This window comes from Serinus canaria, chromosome 3 (genome assembly GCF_022539315.1).
Source record: "Serinus canaria isolate serCan28SL12 chromosome 3, serCan2020, whole genome shotgun sequence".
In the NCBI taxonomy this organism is placed as follows: domain Eukaryota; kingdom Metazoa; phylum Chordata; class Aves; order Passeriformes; family Fringillidae; genus Serinus; species Serinus canaria.
In genome coordinates, this window is record NC_066316.1 from 32,957,109 (window position 1) to 32,975,047 (window position 17,939).

General features: G+C 46.6%; 1 protein-coding gene across 5 annotated transcripts in view; it reads left to right on the forward strand.

Moving 5' to 3' along the window:
- Positions 1-17,939, forward strand: part of XPO5 (exportin 5) — a 29,713-nt gene extending 11,774 nt beyond the window's left edge. For 2 of the 5 annotated variants that reach the window (XM_050973128.1, XM_050973127.1), the window contains 18 exons: positions 58-213; positions 623-664; positions 1,279-1,386; positions 2,663-2,862; positions 3,497-3,596; positions 4,470-4,651; positions 9,437-9,537; positions 10,633-10,729; positions 11,252-11,388; positions 11,944-12,041; positions 12,504-12,550; positions 12,731-12,825; positions 13,677-13,739; positions 14,234-14,316; positions 14,948-15,055; positions 15,239-15,376; positions 15,541-15,705; positions 16,243-17,939. In XM_050973128.1, the coding sequence (XP_050829085.1) occupies positions 58-213; positions 623-664; positions 1,279-1,386; positions 2,663-2,862; positions 3,497-3,596; positions 4,470-4,651; positions 9,437-9,537; positions 10,633-10,729; positions 11,252-11,388; positions 11,944-12,041; positions 12,504-12,550; positions 12,731-12,825; positions 13,677-13,739; positions 14,234-14,316; positions 14,948-15,055; positions 15,239-15,376; positions 15,541-15,705; positions 16,243-16,383 (2,061 nt within the window). In that variant the 3' untranslated portion in view covers positions 16,384-17,939. Of the gene's footprint in view, positions 1-57; positions 214-622; positions 665-1,278; positions 1,387-2,662; positions 2,863-3,496; positions 3,597-4,469; positions 4,652-9,436; positions 9,538-10,632; positions 10,730-11,251; positions 11,389-11,943; positions 12,042-12,503; positions 12,551-12,730; positions 12,826-13,549; positions 13,740-14,233; positions 14,317-14,947; positions 15,056-15,238; positions 15,377-15,540; positions 15,706-16,242 lie in introns of those variants that run through there. The other 3 variants (XM_050973126.1, XM_050973130.1, XM_050973129.1) reach the window with 2 other exon arrangements.

Consider the following 17,939-nt stretch of genomic DNA (forward strand, 5'->3'; position numbering starts at 1 on the left):
TTGAAGTATTGAGTGTTGCCTCCCTTTTTATTTCCTTTCTTTTTGCTGCCTTTGTAGGAAATCCCTGTGAATGATGGCATAAATCTGCTGCAGCTTGTCCTCAATTTTGAAACAAAAGATCCTCTCATCCTGTCCTGTGTGCTCACCAATGTCTCTGCTCTCTTTCCATTTGTCACTTACCGACCAGAATACCTCCCCCAAGTACTTTCCAAGGTAGGTACATGCAGACCCTGCTAAAATCACATCAGCTTTTTGTGGTGAAGGGCTCTTGGACTAACTGCAGGAGTCAATCCTCTTCATGTTGCTGTCAGGGAAGGACTGTCCTTCATGTTAAAGATGGGAGGAACCGAGTCTGAGGCTTGTCACAAGAATAATGTCAATTAACCCAAATTTTGAAGTTTTTAGCCTTAAATCTTAGTATTAATTAAATGCTCTGGCCATGTTTTATTTCAAGGCGTCCCTGTATTGATGATTTATCTTTCAGCTCACTCAGGGGTTCTTCACTGACTTCAATGAAATTGCATTTAAATCCTTATTACCTGTTCCTGAGCTCAAAGAGACATGAGTTCTAAATATTAACAAATGATACAATTTTTTTTATTTTTCCTCCCTTTTCTGACAGCTGTTTGCTTCAGTTACCTTTGAAGTTGTAGAAGAAAGTAAGGTATGTCTGAATTATTATCTACTAATGAGTTATAACAGTTGGATCACATCACATTCTAGTGAAGTGAGCATCCTGAGTCTGAAGACTCGCTGAAGTAGGCTTCTCAAGTACAGTTCTGCTCCTGAAAAGGCTGGGGGGGGTCTAGATATTGTTTATCTCTGTGGTTGACATAGCCAGCTAAGCTTTGGCTCACAAACTTAAAAGGCAACAGGCGTGCTCTAAGGCCAGTGCACTTAGTTCCCCAGTCAGTGCTGGCCTTCCTGAGAGTGAAATCCCTTCATAAGCTCTGGGTATTCTTTCAGTACTTGGTATAAATGGCTCTGAAGGATGGCTTTAAACCTGCCAGTTTCCTAAGGAGTGGCTGGAGTCTTGAAATAGTGAGTAAGAGCTATGGCATCCTCACTCCTGAAGTACAACTTGTTTGAACGTGGACTGCTTGGGTTGACTACTGCTTCAGAGGAAATTTGGTTGCTGCATGATTGTTTGGAGGGAGCAGGGGAGGCATGGAGATGTTTTTTTGATCTGTGCTCAACAGTGCACAAATCTATATATAATTAATTTGTCTCTTGAAGATACCGTGCATTTGGCTGAACTTTTGTTTTGTTGCATTGAAGTGTGTTGTGTCTGTCCAGGCTCCTAGAACTCGAGCAGTGAAGAATGTGAGAAGGCATGCATGCTCCTCAATCATAAAGATGTGCCGGGATTACCCTCAGCTTGTCCTGGTAGGTAAATGCAACTGTCATGAAGAGTCTTGCCTCAGTTTCAGTTGGATTTTGTGGGATCTTCAACTTCCTTGGCTACAGTCTCTGCTTTCTTTGCAGGAGACATTCCTGCTGCACAAATGGCAAAGTGGTTCATTCCCTGTACCTCTTTTCTTCCCCACTGAAAACTTTTCTGCCTGAGGAGTTGAATTGTAGATTGGTGGGTTAAATGTGAAAGGGATGATGAGGAGGGTATAAGCAGCACTGCATTGGTTTTATGGGAGTGCTTGCTGAATGTCCATGTTATCACCTGTGTTGGTCGCAGTTAATTCCTTAGCTGATGACTCTAGCATAGCTAATCACTAGATTTTCTTCTGTTACTTAACAGAATATAGGAGAAAAAGGAGAGTATTTGTTTTCTTGACGAGCTTGAGGAGATTAGAAGACAAATACGTTTAAATTCCATGAGCTGTGTTTTGTTCATTTTTCTGAAGTAAACAGTCTCTGCATGAAACATTCTTTAGATGTGTTTCTGTGGAGTGGGACCTAGGATTATGGGAGGACCATAGGACATTGCTAGTTTAAACAAAGACATTTTTAAAGGATGTTAATTAAGGTAATTTGGAGGTTCCAGTCTGCATTCTGTAATTGATGCTAAGAACTAATGGGTTGGGTTTTGTTCCAGTTTATTGGTCCTTGGGCTATAACTGTCTCTTTCCCAAAGATCCTCACTAGAAAGAGCCAAGGACCCAGAGTTGCCCCAAAATATGTTCAGAGGACTTTGCTGAAGAGAATGATTGCTAATATTTGTACAAAATAATGGGTGGATGTGGTGGCAACTGGAGAAAGAAGGGAAGAAGTGCGAGAATTCCTGTGGCACTCGTTGCAACCATATGAATTGTTACTTAGCGCAAGCAAAGAGATGGATGAATCCTGAGTCTGGCCAAAGAAGCCAGGTGCTTTCTGTGAGCAAATAAAAGCACCAGAACTGTTTAGAGGTGTGACACTGCTTTAAGGGATATAACTGCCTAGGGAGAGATTTCCTCTTCTTATTTCAGTCATTCTGGAGAGTGAAAGTAAAATGAATGCTGGATAGTGATAGAGGGGTAGGGGAAGAATAGAGGCTCCCTTAGACTGAATGTGCAGAGAAATTTGAGTGTGAGGAGGAGATGGTTATGTTGAGAAAAGGTCACAGCCATGCTTCTCCAGCTGTACAGTACACCCCTTCTTTACCTCTGCCTGTGGGCCTCCTGCATACCAGATGCATGATGCTTTTCCACTTGGATGTGTTTTCTAGCCAAACTTTGAGATGTTGTACAACCACGTGAAACAGCTGCTGTCAAATGAGCTACTTCTGACACAGATGGAGAAGTGTGCTCTTATGGAGGCCCTTGTCCTCATCAGCAACCAGTTTAAGGACTATGAGCGACAGAAGGCTTTCCTGGAGGAGCTCATGGCTCCTGTGGCTGGCTTATGGCTCTCCCCAGAGATGCAGAGGTATGGGTTACTTTTCTTTCTGTTGGTCATTTCTTCTCCAGCTTTGAGCTGCTGGTGTTGAGGAGGTAATGCCCTGCCCTGTAAGGAAACACACAAGCCATAGGAGGGTGGTGGGCTGCCTCTTGACCTCCTGTGCTGTGGGCAGTCATTGTCATAATAGTTCTACAGTTCAGAAACTGCCAACAGACTAAATGCTGTTTGCTGAAAATTTCTGGGTAAGAGTTGCTTGAAGTTATAAAGGAACATTCCCCAGCATGCTCAAAGCATTTGCAGAAAATAAGAAATAAAAGACATTGTTGCTCATCCCCACAAGAAAGTAAGAAGCTGCATTCTTACTAAAAGTGAGATGTCTTGCAGCTCTGGGTAGCCGGGCATGCACAAGAGTTTTCCCAGCAGGGCTATCTTCATAAGAGATTTGAATCTTTTAGGTCCCCACAGCCCAAGAGAACTGGTAATGTTTGCAGAGTGCACACATCTCTGATGCTTTCTAAGCATGTTCCTATGTACAGGATGGAGTGCTACCTAGCCCCTCTAGCTTGCTCTGTATTTGTGAGGTGTTCATTGACAGTGCAAAGCTCTGCTTAAATTCCCTGGTACAAACAATAATCCCATTGCTGTCTTCTGCTGCTGCCAGAGTCCTCTCAGATCCTGAAGCCTTTATATCCTACGTGGGTGCAGACAACAAAATTGCTGATCCAGTCGTGGAAGATCCTAGTGGCCTGAACCGGTCTAGAGTGAGTATCATTACCAGAAGAGGTGTAATCCTTAATGAAAGGAGACCTGCCTCCTTCCATCCCCATTTCTCTTGTGATTGCACACAAGGTCTCCTGACCACATACTTCTTTAGATTGCAGAATAACAGGCTGGCCTTTGCTCTTTAAGCTGCAGTAAAGAGCATGCAGGCCATGCAAAAAGACATTATTTATCAGAGTGAGGCACACTGTTTCCTACTCTTTGTTTATAAGAAGAGTTTGGTTTTGGAGAAGCAAATAATTTGCATGATTTTTAGAAATATGGCACAGTGAATTGTGCTTTTTAAACCAGGCAGTATGGAAAATATTGTGCTCAGGCTGGAGCATAGAATGTAATTAAATTCATCTGAGAAGATTTGTGTTGAATTTTTAGTGTAAAGTCTTCACTTGAACTGCAAACCGAGTTGCTGTCCTCAGATCTGTAGAAGATGCTGAAATGTAGTCCACAGAGTGATTTGGGGCTAATGCAGTTCTGTCATTTCATATCCTGTATCTGTCCCAGCACTGCATCTTCCCTCATGAAGGACATGAGGAACTGATGGTCTAGACCCTTACTTTTAGCAGCCTACCTGTCTGCTTGCATGCTCTTGAGATGGTATGCATTGATGCTTTGTCTGATAGTGAATTCCTAGGCTATCCTGCCATGGTCAGGGCTCTCTGAAGGTGGTAGAATACAACGTGATCATTTGCTGTGTTTTCCTGGCAGCAAACTCACCAGAGTTTGTTCCTATCACCAGGTTAGGCTCACTGTAGAACATTCCCTTTGAGATGGTTCAATGATGTGTTTCTCTGAAAACCTGTTGATTCAGACTGTGATCTGGCTCAGAAGTGCTTTCTCCACATCTCTTGCTGCAGATAAGCTTTTGTGTTTACACTATTCTGGGAGTTGTGAAACGAGCTCGTTGGCCTGCTGCTACTGAAGAGGCAAAAGCTGGAGGATTCTTTTTGGGATACCTGCCCAGTGGAACTCCAATGTACCGTAATCCCTGCACTGAGCAGGTCCTGAAGCTTTTTGACAATTTACTTGCTCTCATAAGGTGGGTCAAGTTGATTTGAAATGGTTTATCTGGGCTTATAAATCTCTGAAAGCCAAGCTGTGATAAATACATGGAACGCTCAGAGCATGATTTGCCCAGTGAAGCCAGTGGGAATACAGGCTGGTGCCAGTGCCCAAATACTGTTCCTGACTGTTCACAGTGGGGAATGGCACTGTGCCTACTGGAGCCTTCTGAATGTTCGTGTGCCTGGCCTGCAGGAGGCCATCAAAGCTAATGGGAGCTTGTGCTGGGGTTGCCTCTCCCACCTCCACTGCTGTAGTTCTGCCACCCAGTTAATGATTTCTCAGCTAACATCTCTGCTCTGCCCTCAGCCCTTACAAGGCCACCTCTCCCATCACCCCAGCTCTCATCACATCCCACTCGCATTGTTCTCTCTTCAGTGTTAAATTAAGCTGGCTTTGCTGACCATGAGCAGCAGCCTCCTGAAGCACTGTCTGCTCTTGAAATCAGTGGATGCATACTCTCAAGCTGTTGGTACCATGCCGTGCCTCTCTGCATGTCACCAGTGGTGTGTAGGTCTGGGGCAGCAAGAGAAGGCAGAAAAGGGAGATCCTGAAGAACACAGTTCCTACAATTACAAAGGAGAAGTCTCTCTCAGGGTAACTCCTGACACTGGGAGTTTTCCAGACTTACAGGACAATTTTGTGAGATAACATGTTACATACTTGAAAACTTGCTGCTCTGTCCTTGGCAGGGGCCTTTTGAGAAAAAGCATTTTCAGATCCACTTAGATTTTTTAGCTCCTGAGTTTTTAAGGGAAGGGGCTCTGTTGCCTGAACTCTGTCTAGTCAAGTATGTTTAGTAGTCAGTGAGCTCAGGAATGTGCTGCTTCCAGAGAGAAGCAACATGCTGGAGTGTTGGGACAAGCACATGCTGTCTTGGCCCACACTGGCAGTGTTCCTCATCACTAAACACTGTAGTACAGTGTGTTGTACTTTGGCCAGTGACCAGGTAGACCTACAGAATTGTGCTTGAAGTGTTTTTGCCTTTTATCCTGGAAGGCTGAAGATCCTATTGATGTGCTTTTGGGAGAGGTTAGGTAGAGTTGCCCTGAGTAGTGGTAGCCTCATGCCATTTCTTCCAGTGCCTGCCACATGTCATATTGTGTGAGACCAACCAAACCAGTGCCCAAAGTCTGAACAGGCCGCAAGAGACACTTCTTCCTTATGCAGTCACTGTTCTTACAGTCACTGTTCCTACCAGAACTTGTGCCTCAGTAAAATCACTTGGGATCTCTGTTACAACCGGCTTAGGGAAACTGTCATCCAGCTTCTATCACCACTTATGTGAAGAAGCAAAAACTCTGCCTGGCTTTTAGCACCTCCAAGAGAACACATGAACTCTGTTCTCTCTCCAGTATATAAAGGAAGAGGCTTCATGGCTGGTTTGGGCTTTTTTTTGAGATAATGCATCTGTGTTGTTGAAGCGTCTCACCTGCAGACCAAAATATTTTCTGTGTACATGGTATTAACCTGTACTTCACTCAGAGGCATCTGGGCTTTTCTTAAGCTGGATGCTCCAACAAGAACTAATGATGATGTATTCAGAACTGTGGATCTTTAGGCTTCATATTTTTCCATTGCTGCTGTTGGATATATAGGCCTCTCTTTGACAACTGCAAGCTTCTAGTTGTTCAGTGCAAGTGTTGATGATGATGCTTAAGTCTTTTTGGCAAAGCTGGATCTTCTGCCGTGGAGATCCTGGTGTGTTCTTTGCTGACCTCAGGTGCTTTTTCCGTGTATGTCTTCCTCAAGCCCTCTTTTATATGTATCACACAGGAGAATATGGAATCTGTAGCTGCCTGTCAGCAGGCAGGAGGTATGGGGATATGAGGAAGGCTGCCTGGCAGGAAAGCTGCCAGGCTGTGTTTAGGATGCCTTCAGGGACATAGTTACAGTACTACCTAGGGATGGATGCTTCTCTGAGATCTGTGCCATGAGGCAGCTCTCTGTATGGATAAGCAGCATCCAGTGTTGCCCACAGAGATATGGAAGTCCCTGCAGGCTGTGTTGGCTTCTGTGTGAGCAGATCTGCAAGTAGCAGTAGAATGGATCCTGCTGAGCAGCTGAACTGAGCAGCAAGTCAGGCACCAGTGTGCTAATAGAGGGGGTTTTCAGGCTGAGCAGGTGGGTTCACTGCTCTCTGGATAGTGTGTGGCATTCTGCTGCTGTGTTAGCAGACAGAGGCAGTGAAGCTGTTAAAAACCATTGGGCCTTTGCCAGGGGTAAGTAGCCTGAAGGGAGGTCATGGGTGAGATCAAAGAACTGAGAAGAACAAGGTAGTCCAGGTAATGGAATAATTAAGTAGCTTTGAGTGGCATCTTATTGTGCCTACCTGTATTTGCATCTGTGTTGGTAGCTGTTGTTAAATGAATTATTTTGAGGTTGCTTTATTAATCACTGCTTGCAGTTTTCAGAGTAATGATTCTTCTGTCCTCTGTGGCACCTCATTTCATTTAGGTGTTTTCTAGCTTCTGGCTTAAAATGTTCACTCCTGAATTTAAACCCAGATGATGATTTTTCAGCCACCTTGGTGCATTTCTGCAGTCAGTAGCTGCATGACCTGATTGGTGCAGAGCCTTTATTGTGCTGGGATTTTGCTCATGTTTTGTTGCAAATTAGGTGCTCAGGCTCAGCAATTGCTTTGCTTAGACAAAGGCTTTTTTGGAACTCCTGATGATGAAATGCTGACATTGCCAAAGCATTAATGCTGGTGAAAGAATTCTTGAGTAGACATGGATGCTGTAGGCATTTTCATTGTAGACAACTCCAGCTTTGGAAAGAGATTCTTCAGTCATGAACTGTCCTAAAGGACTTATTTTCTGGTTTACAAGATGTTCTCTCTAGGCATCAGATACTCTTTCTAGCAGAGCTGTGACCACTGAAAATTCCCCAAGTCCTGCCATATCCTTTGCTTGTCTTTTCTAAAGCATAAATGTCTCTTGAAATTAGTTTGTTTTCCTGTGTGGGGTGCCCAGGAGTGCTGATAAGTCTCAGCTGGAACATGCCTAGGGGCAACATCATCATACATGACGGCTGTTGGATGCCTTTTTAACTCCCATAGGGACTGGGTGGTTGGCCATTTTCTCTCCATTCCCACTGGGAACTTGCCAAAGTATTAGGAGACATTGCCCTGTAAGTAGACATCTGCCTCCCAACTCTCAGACTTACGAAAATGCTTCAAGGACTCTGAAACAGCTAAGGACCATGATCTCACCTTCAGAATATGACTGGCCTGTCCTGCTGGAGATAGTGCACTGTGATTTTAGGGTTCACCTTTGCAATTGCACAGTCCCTGCATTTTCCCCACTGGCCTTCTGCCCAGCATGAGGCAAAGCCAACACTGACATGGAGTGGACAGGAGACATACAAGAGATTATTTTAGTGGCTAGGTTTCAGGATAGCCTCATGCAGAAATGTGCACATTTTTGAGTCAGTGGGGCAGCATTAACCAGTGTGGAAGCTGGGCTGTTCCATGGCCCTTCTTGGCAAAGCAGAATCATCTTGTGCCCCTTTGAGGCCTGTTGCATGGTATTAGATCCAGGCCAGAATGAGAGTATGAGTCATTAAGAAGTCATTTCTATAGCTCTTTCTCATGAAGTTCACATACTTGCCTTTTTCATGTGCAGTGAGCAGGGAAGTATTTAACACTTGCAGAGAGAAACAGGCTAGTTGCGGTTTTGGAGCTTTCTACAAATGCAGGCAGACATCACTGCATCGCAGCTGCCAGAATTATGAATGTAGACTTTAAAAAAAACCCCACAACCAATAATTACTACATGAGTGAAAGCTGAGACTCTGGAGAGCATCCTGAGGTCTGTCCACCCTCCCTTCCCCCAGCCATTCCCATGTACCCCCTGCTTTGGGAAACGCTGCTTGAGGGGAAGATACTGAGTTGCCCTTGATCACCTCTAGCAGCAGGTACAATGGCATTGCAGTTTTGGAGGAGGCTGCAGGATTTGTGCTGTGTGCAGCTGGCGACACCCAGAGTGGAGGTCTGAGGTCTCAAAGGAGAGAGGTAGGTGAGAGAGACACCCTGCCGAGTCCAGCTCTGAGGGTCAGTACCCTGGCTAAGAGAGGGAACCCATTTTGGCCTGGGTGGCAAGGAGCAGCTACCCGTGGCTGAATTGGTGTCCCTTGCAGACAGCTGACAGTGGCCACTTCTGTGATTCAGAACTGTTCCCAGCTGGATGTGTTGTCCAGGGGCAGGTGTGCCTGCCATGAGTAACATCTGATCGGACTGATGTTCTCACTAGAGTCTCTCCAATGCCACCTGCCATTCTGGGGACTGTGACCCGTGCCTGAGGGGCAGTGTGTGTATTTTGGAGCTGAAACAGCCCCTCCCTCTGCAGGGGCCTTAGGTGCAGAAGACCTTTTGAGATGACAAAATCCACATCTTGTCAGTTTTAAAAATACGTTCTCTTATCCCTTGGCCAAGCTAATAAGTTATTCCCAGCATCATCTGGAGAATTGCTGGGAGTTTTTACTGCCAGTGCTTGCAAGGGGTGGGATGAACTGAAATAAGTGGAAGGGGCAGCCAGGAGATTCAGGACATGAGGTGGAGTCACTCCATGTCTCTGTTGGGTCAGCTTCCCCAGTATTTTTGCAGGTGGGGAAGGGGGATCCCATGCACATCTGCATGGTCTCACCTTCCCCATCATCTGCCTCAGAAGAGCTGTCCACAAGCTGAAGGAGAGGATTCCACTGTCAAGGGCAAAAAGGGATTGATTTACATGGGTATAAACCAAGTGCTCTTCTGTTTCAGGACTCACAACAACCTCTACATGCCAGAGATGGTGGCCAGGCTGGGGGATACATTTGCAAAAGCCTTGGACATGCTGGAGGTGGAGAAGAATGCAATTCTAGGTAAGAGGTTTCTCTTCGGGAGGAATGTGTGGGCAGATTCCTAAAGATATTTGAGTTAGTGATCTGTCCGTAACAGTGGAAGTGAAATAGGGCTGGAGGACCAGCTTCTTCATGGTATTTGCAGCTCAGCTATGATTTGAACCAGCTGAAACTAAGATGTAAATAAGTTAATAGTCTCAGACACATTGGTTTCTTCTGCATGCATTGTAGGGTACACCACCAAACTGCTTTTCCCATCTGTTGAGTGGTGGTGGTCTCTGCAACTTGTCATTTCAGGCTGCAGAGGCTGGAGGATGCTGTAATTGTCTGCCTTTGAGCAGAATTAGTGCTGAGAAGGAGCCCTGAGTGCTGGTGCAGAGACTTGTCCTGGAGGGCAAGAGCAAAGTTGTGCAGTGTGGCCCTGGCATTTGTTTCTAGACAGCATATTAGAAAGAAGCCTTTGGAGCCTTCTTGAAACAGATTTGAGCTTGAAACCCAGAAACCTTTCCAGCCAAGCAGAAGTGGGTGGCCTCGTGGATAAAGTGTGGATCATGACTTTGGAAATTGGGGTTTAATGTCAGGTTGACAAACAGTGAAATATTTTGGGGAAGTTGGTGTGTCTTTTTTTCTCCATTTCCTATCTATAAAATAAGAACATGGTTCCTTTACCTGTTTTCTGTGACTTTAAAAAACTTGATGAGCCCCTGCACATAAAGCAGCGGGGCCTTGATCTCTGCTCTAAACTTTTTAATATCATAGTTCAAGAGTAGCTTGTATCCTGGCAGAGAATACAAACCATAAGAGATGAGCTATTATAGGAGCTGCAACAACTGTCAGCTTTGCTGCTGACTGGGTTCTGATAGCTCAAGTAAGTTCTACTTTGGAGAAATAAGGCAGCTACAACAACCTCACTGGAAACGCCTCTGCTCTGGGTGCAACCAACCTGAACCTGGCTGACCTCTGACTTTCTGCCCCAGAGTTGCTGCACCACTTCTTATTTGGCTCTTGCCAAGATCTTCCCTTGCTGTTGTCAAGCTGGCTGGGGCCTGCCCAGCGTGCTCTGAAGGTGCACCATGCTCTCACATTAATGTAACTGAAGCTTATTTCTTCCCACAGGTCTCCCTCAGCCTTTGTTGGAGCTTTATGACTCTCCTGTTTACAAAACAGTCTTAGAAAGGATGCAGGGCTTCTTTTGTACCCTCTATGACAACTGGTAAGAGCACCACATCTCTCACCACAATGCAGCACTGCACAGCCAGAGCAGCAGGTTATTGTGGGGTCCTAGCTTCCTTTAGAGTACACTTTTGATGTGGGCTGTATCCTGCAATACCCAAGTACAAGCTGCAGTGGTGGCATATATACAGTGGTTGTAACCTGCCACACAGACATGGAACAGTCTGGAAAAAGTACCTCAAAATGGGGATCTGCTTTTAGCTCTTCTGCAGTTAGGTAGTTAGATTGGAGCACTTACCTGATATCCTGACCTAGTTTGTCTCTTTTGCCATTTCTCATTATGTGTCAGGGTACATCAGCACTTAAATGCTCCTTGTAGTACTTAAATGCTTAATTCATTGTCCCTCTGCAGGTACCCCGGAAAAAAAGAGATACTGTGCTGAAATTCCTCCATATCTGTTTAGGCATGTTACAACTGTGCAGTCTCAAGATGATAGTACTTGTACTGGTACGTGGTACTTGTTATCTGGCAGACGTGTAACTAACTTGTTTTTTGTTAAAGTTTTCACATCCTGGGAAATGCAGGCCCCTCCATGCAACAGGATTTCTACACTGTTGAGGGTCTTGCCACCCAACTCCTCAGCTCTGCTTTCAACAACCTCAACAACATTCCCGATTACAGACTGCGTCCCATGCTCCGTATCCTTCCATCACGGTCTCAGGCCAGCTTGGGAGGCTCTGAAGACATAAATTTAAACCCTGCACTGTTTTCAGTATGGTCAAGACAAAGAAGGGTGATTGAAGAGGTAAACAAACAGGGATACACCTGGTGTAGGTGAGATGCTGGGAGGGCACAAGCAGAACAAGCAGCATGTGGGGTCAGGATAAATTTGGAAAAGGATTTGTGTGGTTCTGGAGGCACTGTGAGAGGTGCGTAGTGCCTTCTGATGGGCAAGGAGGCTTGGATAGCGAGGAGCTTGACATTAGGATGTGCTTTTCTGGGAGATCATGTGGGTTTCCCAACCCACAGGGCTGGACATTCAGTCTCACAGCTGGGAAGTGGGTGTTAAGCACCCTTAATTTTCTCAGCTAAATTGTCAAGGGAAAGAGCTGAATAACTGATGTTCTTGCTGTATAGAGATGCCACTTGTTAGTTCAGGGCTATGAGAAGGTGGGCTTCCAAGTGCCTGTCCCTTGGCCTCCCAGTGGAATGAGCTGGCTGTGTTGGATCTCTTCCTTGACTGGTCTGTGCAGGTGTTTTTGTGAAGCCCTTGGTACTTTCCTGCCCTGCAGAATACTACGAAACCCTTGTCTGCCCCATGCTGGGACCACTCTTTACCTATCTGCACATGGTAAGAAATAGCTTGTTCAGTGCCTGTTCCTTGACAGCTCTAACTCCCTGTAGCAGCTGGCAGCAACATGTGGGAATGTCTGTCTCTACAGAGCCAGCAGAGGTGAGGGCAGAGCCTTGATGCTTAATGATTTTGATGATGTTTAGAGGGGGCTTTAAAGTGCATTGAACCCTGCCTGTTGCACAGCACCCCTTGCTGTGTGTTCAAATCTGTGGACATGAACTCCTCAACCTGCAGCCCTGATAGTATTTGGGTTTGTTGATGTTTTTTTTTTTCCCCCGTGTCCTCTCATTTTCATGACAGCTCATTCACATTCCAGCACACTTGGTAACACTTGGTACCAGTTCTCCTGCCATTCAGAATGGGTCTTGGCACTTAAAGCTCTTGTGCTTCTTCCAGCAGATATTGCTTGGGTGTCCTTGCATTGTGTTCATATTTAATATTTCCTTCTGTCTTGAACAGAGGTTGTCCCAGAAATGGCAAGTGATCAACCAGCGAAGCATGCTCTGGTAAGTAAGCTTCCACCCCTTGGTACAAAGAGGGAAATGGGGTCTTTTATGTGGCCCTTTGCCCAGGAGCAGCCCTGCCAGCAAGGGCTGGAAGACACACTGGTGACTCATTCCCTGTGTTTGGGTGGAGGGCTGCTTGAAGACATTGGCTCCTGTCAAACTAAAACCTGTTCTCCTCAGTGAGGATGATGCTGCAGATGACAACCCTGAGTCTCAGGAGATGCTTGAGGAACAGCTGGTCAGGCTGCTGACTCGAGAAGTCATGGATCTTGCCAGTAAGTGAAATCAGATTAGGTCTGCTGAGGTATTTGGGAAGTTTTCCCTGGAGTGGACAACAGGAATTCCCAATGTGCAGTAAACTTAATTATAACCTTCAGTAGTATGTAACACAACAATGAGAAGGCAGATATGAGACAGCCCCGCCAAAATCTTAGCTAAAACCTAGTTTGAGATAATTGAAAACCTTCAGAAGAGATATTATTCCATTTTTTAGCTTTTAGGGCTCCATGATTTTGGCACCATTCCTGTAAGAATCCAGTTCTCTAGGGAATTGGGTTCTCCCATTCTGTGCTTTGGAACCCTGTATGGGACATGGATTTGTGGACAAGCCAAGTGTAGAGCAGTTTTGTTGTTGGCAATTGCTATGTCTCTAACCAGACGTAAGGGAGAAGTCCGTCCCCCAAAGCAGTCTTCCTTCTGTTCTTCTTCAACATAATTTTTGTGTCCAGGTGGCTTTTTACAGGAAGGTTGGGGAAATTGATTCCATGGAGATTACAGATTTCAGTCTTCTGTCTCCTTTCTTGACTGGCCTTTTTGCTTTAAGTCAGTGTTCTTCTTGGGTTCTGGGCTTCAGATGGTTTTGCACATTCCTGATTCTCAGTAGTAGGAAGCAACCACTGTGCAGCAGATTCCACTGTGGGAAGGTACTGTGGGTGGGGTGTTACAGCCTTCCAGGTAGTGCAGTATTGAGCTTTTAAACTGGGCTTTCTGATTCTTCAGATTCCCTGTAAGAGCTGGGGGAGCTTGAAGCAGCTGTGAGCCCATCAGAGTCTGTAGGATAATCTCTGCATGTTCTGCAGTAGCATCTTCACTTTTCTGCTCCTCTGACCTGCAACTGTTTTTGCAGCTGTTTGCTGTGTTTCTAAGAAAGGTGTTGAACAGAACACTACTGCTGCTGTAGATGGAGATGGTAAGTAAATGCCTACCTTTGCCTTTCCTGCCCTTGGTGTACACAAACACTGTTCCTTTCCTGTTTCTTGAGCAGGAGGCTGGGCTGATGCTGAAGTTCTGTGTCAGGGGTATAGGCTTGGAAAGAACCCTTCAGCTCTGTCCTGCCCAGCATGTCTGGGGGGCACAGAAGAACCCAGTCTAGCCTGGAAATGAATGTCCTGTAGGGCTCACAGGTGGCATATTGGAACAGCTGGTTCTTAAGGTTCTGAGAAGTGGGCTGGGGAGCAGAGGGGGATGTGAGCACTTTTCCCAAGAGCTGAAGGTAGCCAGTTGCATGCCCCTCCTGCCTCACAAAGGGTGGGTGTTTTTGCTCGACAAGAGATGTTCTGGGTTTGCTTTGCCAGGACATTGATTCTGTGTGCTGTGTCCTGGCTCCCAGCTTAGTTCTTGCAGCCTCCCTGGGTCCCCCAGTCCTTGGGAGGCCACGTTCACAGTGCAGCCTTTGCTCTGCAGATGATGAGGCGATGGCCACAGAGGTGACTCCCCCTGCCAATGCAGAGCTCACCGAGCTTGGCAAGTGTCTGATGAAGCAAGAGGTAAGAGCGTGTGCTCTGACTGCCACCACCCTTTCTCTGTACTCTTTGTCACACTTGTCTGCTCTGCAGCAGACACTGCTGCAGAGATCTAGGCTGCTGGAGCGTTCCCCATGTGGGAATCACCTCTTAGGAACATGTATGGCTTTTAAGGGCCTTGCAGAAGCCACAAAGCAAATGGGGGTTGGGATCCAGTTATAACACACAGCTACAGAGCTTCAGCCCTTTTGGGGAAGAGGCCCTGGATATTCAGCCCTCAGGGTGCTCCCTGGCTCTGCCTTCATCTTGGGGCCCAGTTTTCATCCAGCTTTTTTTTTTTCCTGTACTTTCTGCTGTGGATGCCTCAGAAGCTCTTGTAGAAGCTTTTGTAGTGACTTGAGAGTAGCAGCTGAGGGGAGTCCGTGAGTGCTCCAGGGTCTTTCCCAGGGAGATGAAGGGAGCAGGTTAACACTGGTGCTTCATGGTTCTGATGGTGCACACTGGGTGAACACCTTTCACTAGAGCAACAGTAAGATGCAGGATTCTCAGAAGCTCCTGCAGAGTCTCTGGATTGCTTCTTGGCTCCCATCAGGTTTGAATGCTGGAAGTAGAAAACAATTCCTCTGACTGGTTTTCCTCTCTGACTCCTTTTCAGGATGTTTGCACTGCAGTGCTGATCACTGCCTACACATCCCTGTCCTGGAAGGACACCTTGTCCTGCCAAAGAACCACAACACAGCTTTGCTGGCCACTGCTCAAACAGGTACCTCTGGGAGGAAGAAAGGATTAGTCCTGGCAGGGTTGGAAGAGGAAGTTCTGAATGTTGTGAGAAGTGTGGCTGCTTCACCCCTGGACACCTTCTCCCTCAGGAAGAGCAAGCTGTTGCAGAAAGGTGGTTATGTACCACCAGTTTCTTGCTTCACTGCTAATAGTGCTTCTTCCCCAGGTGCTTCCAGGAAACCTCCTTCCTGATGCTGTGTCCTGGTTTTTCACAAGTGTGCTCAAGGGCTTGCAGGTACATGGGCAGCACGATGGCTGCATGGCAGCTCTTGTCCACCTGGCTTTCCAGATCTACGAGGCCTTGGTGAGATAATTCTGTTCTTCACTCAAATGTGAGGTTGAGGAATGTGAGGGGAATGGTGAAAAGTGATCCCATGCCTGGTGGGTAGGGGCAGGGGAGTTAATGGTCCCAGCGAGGGCCAGGCTGTTACACTAGCAGAGCTGTGTTAATGGTACTTCTCCATGCAGCGCCCTCGCTATGGTGAGCTGAAGGCAGTGATGGAGCAGATCCCAGACATCCAGCTGGAGTCTTTGGAGCAGTTTGATTCAAAGCTTCTCAACCCAACACTGCAAAAAGTGGCAGACAAGCGCCGGAAGGATCACTTCAAGCGCCTCATCTCAGGTTGCATTGGGGTAAGTGATAGCCTGGAGGAAAATTTCACAGCTCTATGCTGCAGAAGTGATGGGGTGGCCAGCCTGCCTTCTCTTACCAACCACCCCCCTTCCCAGCCAGGAGGCTGTTGCAGCATGTTCTTAGTGTTTGTTCTTAGTGCCTCTCTTCACCCTGGAGGTCCGGAGCAGCCCCTCCAGCAATGGCCTCTCACTGAGAGGCAGTGGGTACTTTGCACAAGGGTGCATGGGGAAATGGTGTTAAAATGTTTGGTTGAAGCTGCTGGGTGGGCATTGGATTTCTGTGAAGATGGTGGTGGTGGAGCCTTTGACATTGAATTAGTAGCTGAGGAGCTGGTATTCTAAAGGTTAGCTCAGTGCCCTGGCACTTGGGAGAGGCCAGGCCTGAAATTCCTCAAAATGCAAGCACAGCTTGTTCTACCCAGGCCTAGAGATTGCTCAGAACCTGGGGTCTGCCTCTGATGTGCAAGCAAGCTGCCCCTGAGCTGCATGGGGTATGAAGACAGTAATGATTGATGCCTGCCTGTCTGTCCTCTGCAGAAGCCCATCGGGGAGCAGTTCCGCAAGGAGGTTCATATCCGGAACCTTCCATCTCTCTTCAAAAAGGTGAAGCCATCACTGGAGACAGATGTGCTAGAAAATGAGGATGGAGAGGGCTTCAATGTACTCTTTGAACCCTGAGCCTGGGATGCTGCAACCATCTCCTCCCCTACCTTATAATTTGTCTCTCCTCATAGTAAGCACATTAGATTCTCCTTGTCACTGCCTCCACAAGCATTGTCTGAATAAAGCCCCTTATGGGTCCTGTCCCCTTTTCTTCCATACACTGGGATGGGGCCTGCAGTGGCATTTGAACCAGTCAATATTAAGCTCTTCCCGTGACTCCTTCCCCTCCATTGGATGAGCATCTTTAGACCTCTGCTTCTCTGCAAGGTGGGAGCTGAGTCCATAGACCTCTTTAGGGTTAAGCCTGTCATCCTGTAGCCTCGGGTCACTCTTGCTCCACCTCTTCAGCCCTTGGGGTTTAGGATTAATGCAAAAGGCAGAGTAGTGTGCCATGTGAAAAGGGGCTACCCTAATCTAATCTTTCTCTGGGTGCTAGTAGCCAGGCTTTGTAGGGAACACATCGGACACTCCTGTCATGCTTATCAACACTTGTCCCTAGTGGACTGGAATTCTGCTGAATCCGTTTCCCTCCAGGATGCTGAGCCTTGGGCTGAGGGCTGCGTGCCAGGAAGCCTAGCAGTGCTCTAGGATCTCCTGTGAGATCAGCCTTTCTAAGGTGCAGCTGCTCTCTAGAAAGAGGCAGACACTGTCATATATATACATATGTATGTATAGATATGATCATACAGCTTGTTCTACCCAGAGCCAAATGGAAGGCTTTTACTTTGTGCCAGCCTTTCTTGGACATCTCTCAGGGGGAGCAGGACATATTTTTTTCTTAATTTTTTTTTTTTTCATTTTTCCATGCCCTGTAGACTAGAACTTGGCCAGCACAGGGTAAATAAAATCTGGACCAATACCTGAAGAACCTGCAATCCAAAAGGGATCTCCTTGCCCTGTTGCAGTGGAGGTGACAGTAGCCCCTGTTTTTACCCAGTCTGGTACTTCCCAGAGAATTGCATGGGGCAGGAGTGGTGGGCTTTATACTGCAGTTTACAGGAGGGAGCCAGGTCAGAAACTGGGTTTTAGATGTGGGACTCTAATGAAGCCACTCCAGTCTGCAAAGCTGGTTCTTCTTACATGACAAATACTACACAATCTATCCTAGAGTTAGCACAGGAGCTAGGAGGGTCTGTCCAGAGCTAGCTGGCAGTTCTGCCATCCAGGAGACAAAACAAGTAATAAAGTGTGGTTGGTGGAGAAGTGATGTCTCCACCCAGACAGACTGGACAGAAAGGCTGGGGTTGGGAGGTGTGGGAGTGCAGATAGGAAGAGCAGGCCTTGGGCATCCACTCACCCTCCTGCCCCTGCTGTTCCACCAGCACCCTCCACTTTCTTCCTAGCCTCAAACTTTTTTAACTTCTGAGCTAACATGGCTCCTGGCTCTAGCAAAGGCTGGGTGTATTTATTGTGTTGTGATATTTTTAACATTCTGTGACTTCATGCTAGACACAAGGGGTTTTTGTAAAATGGATTTTAAACCTTTTTTGTAGGAATGTTTAAATCCGAAGCTGTCTCTGAACTGGTTGTGTTACACCTGAATGTCAGTAAAGCTATTCCAGTTTCATACA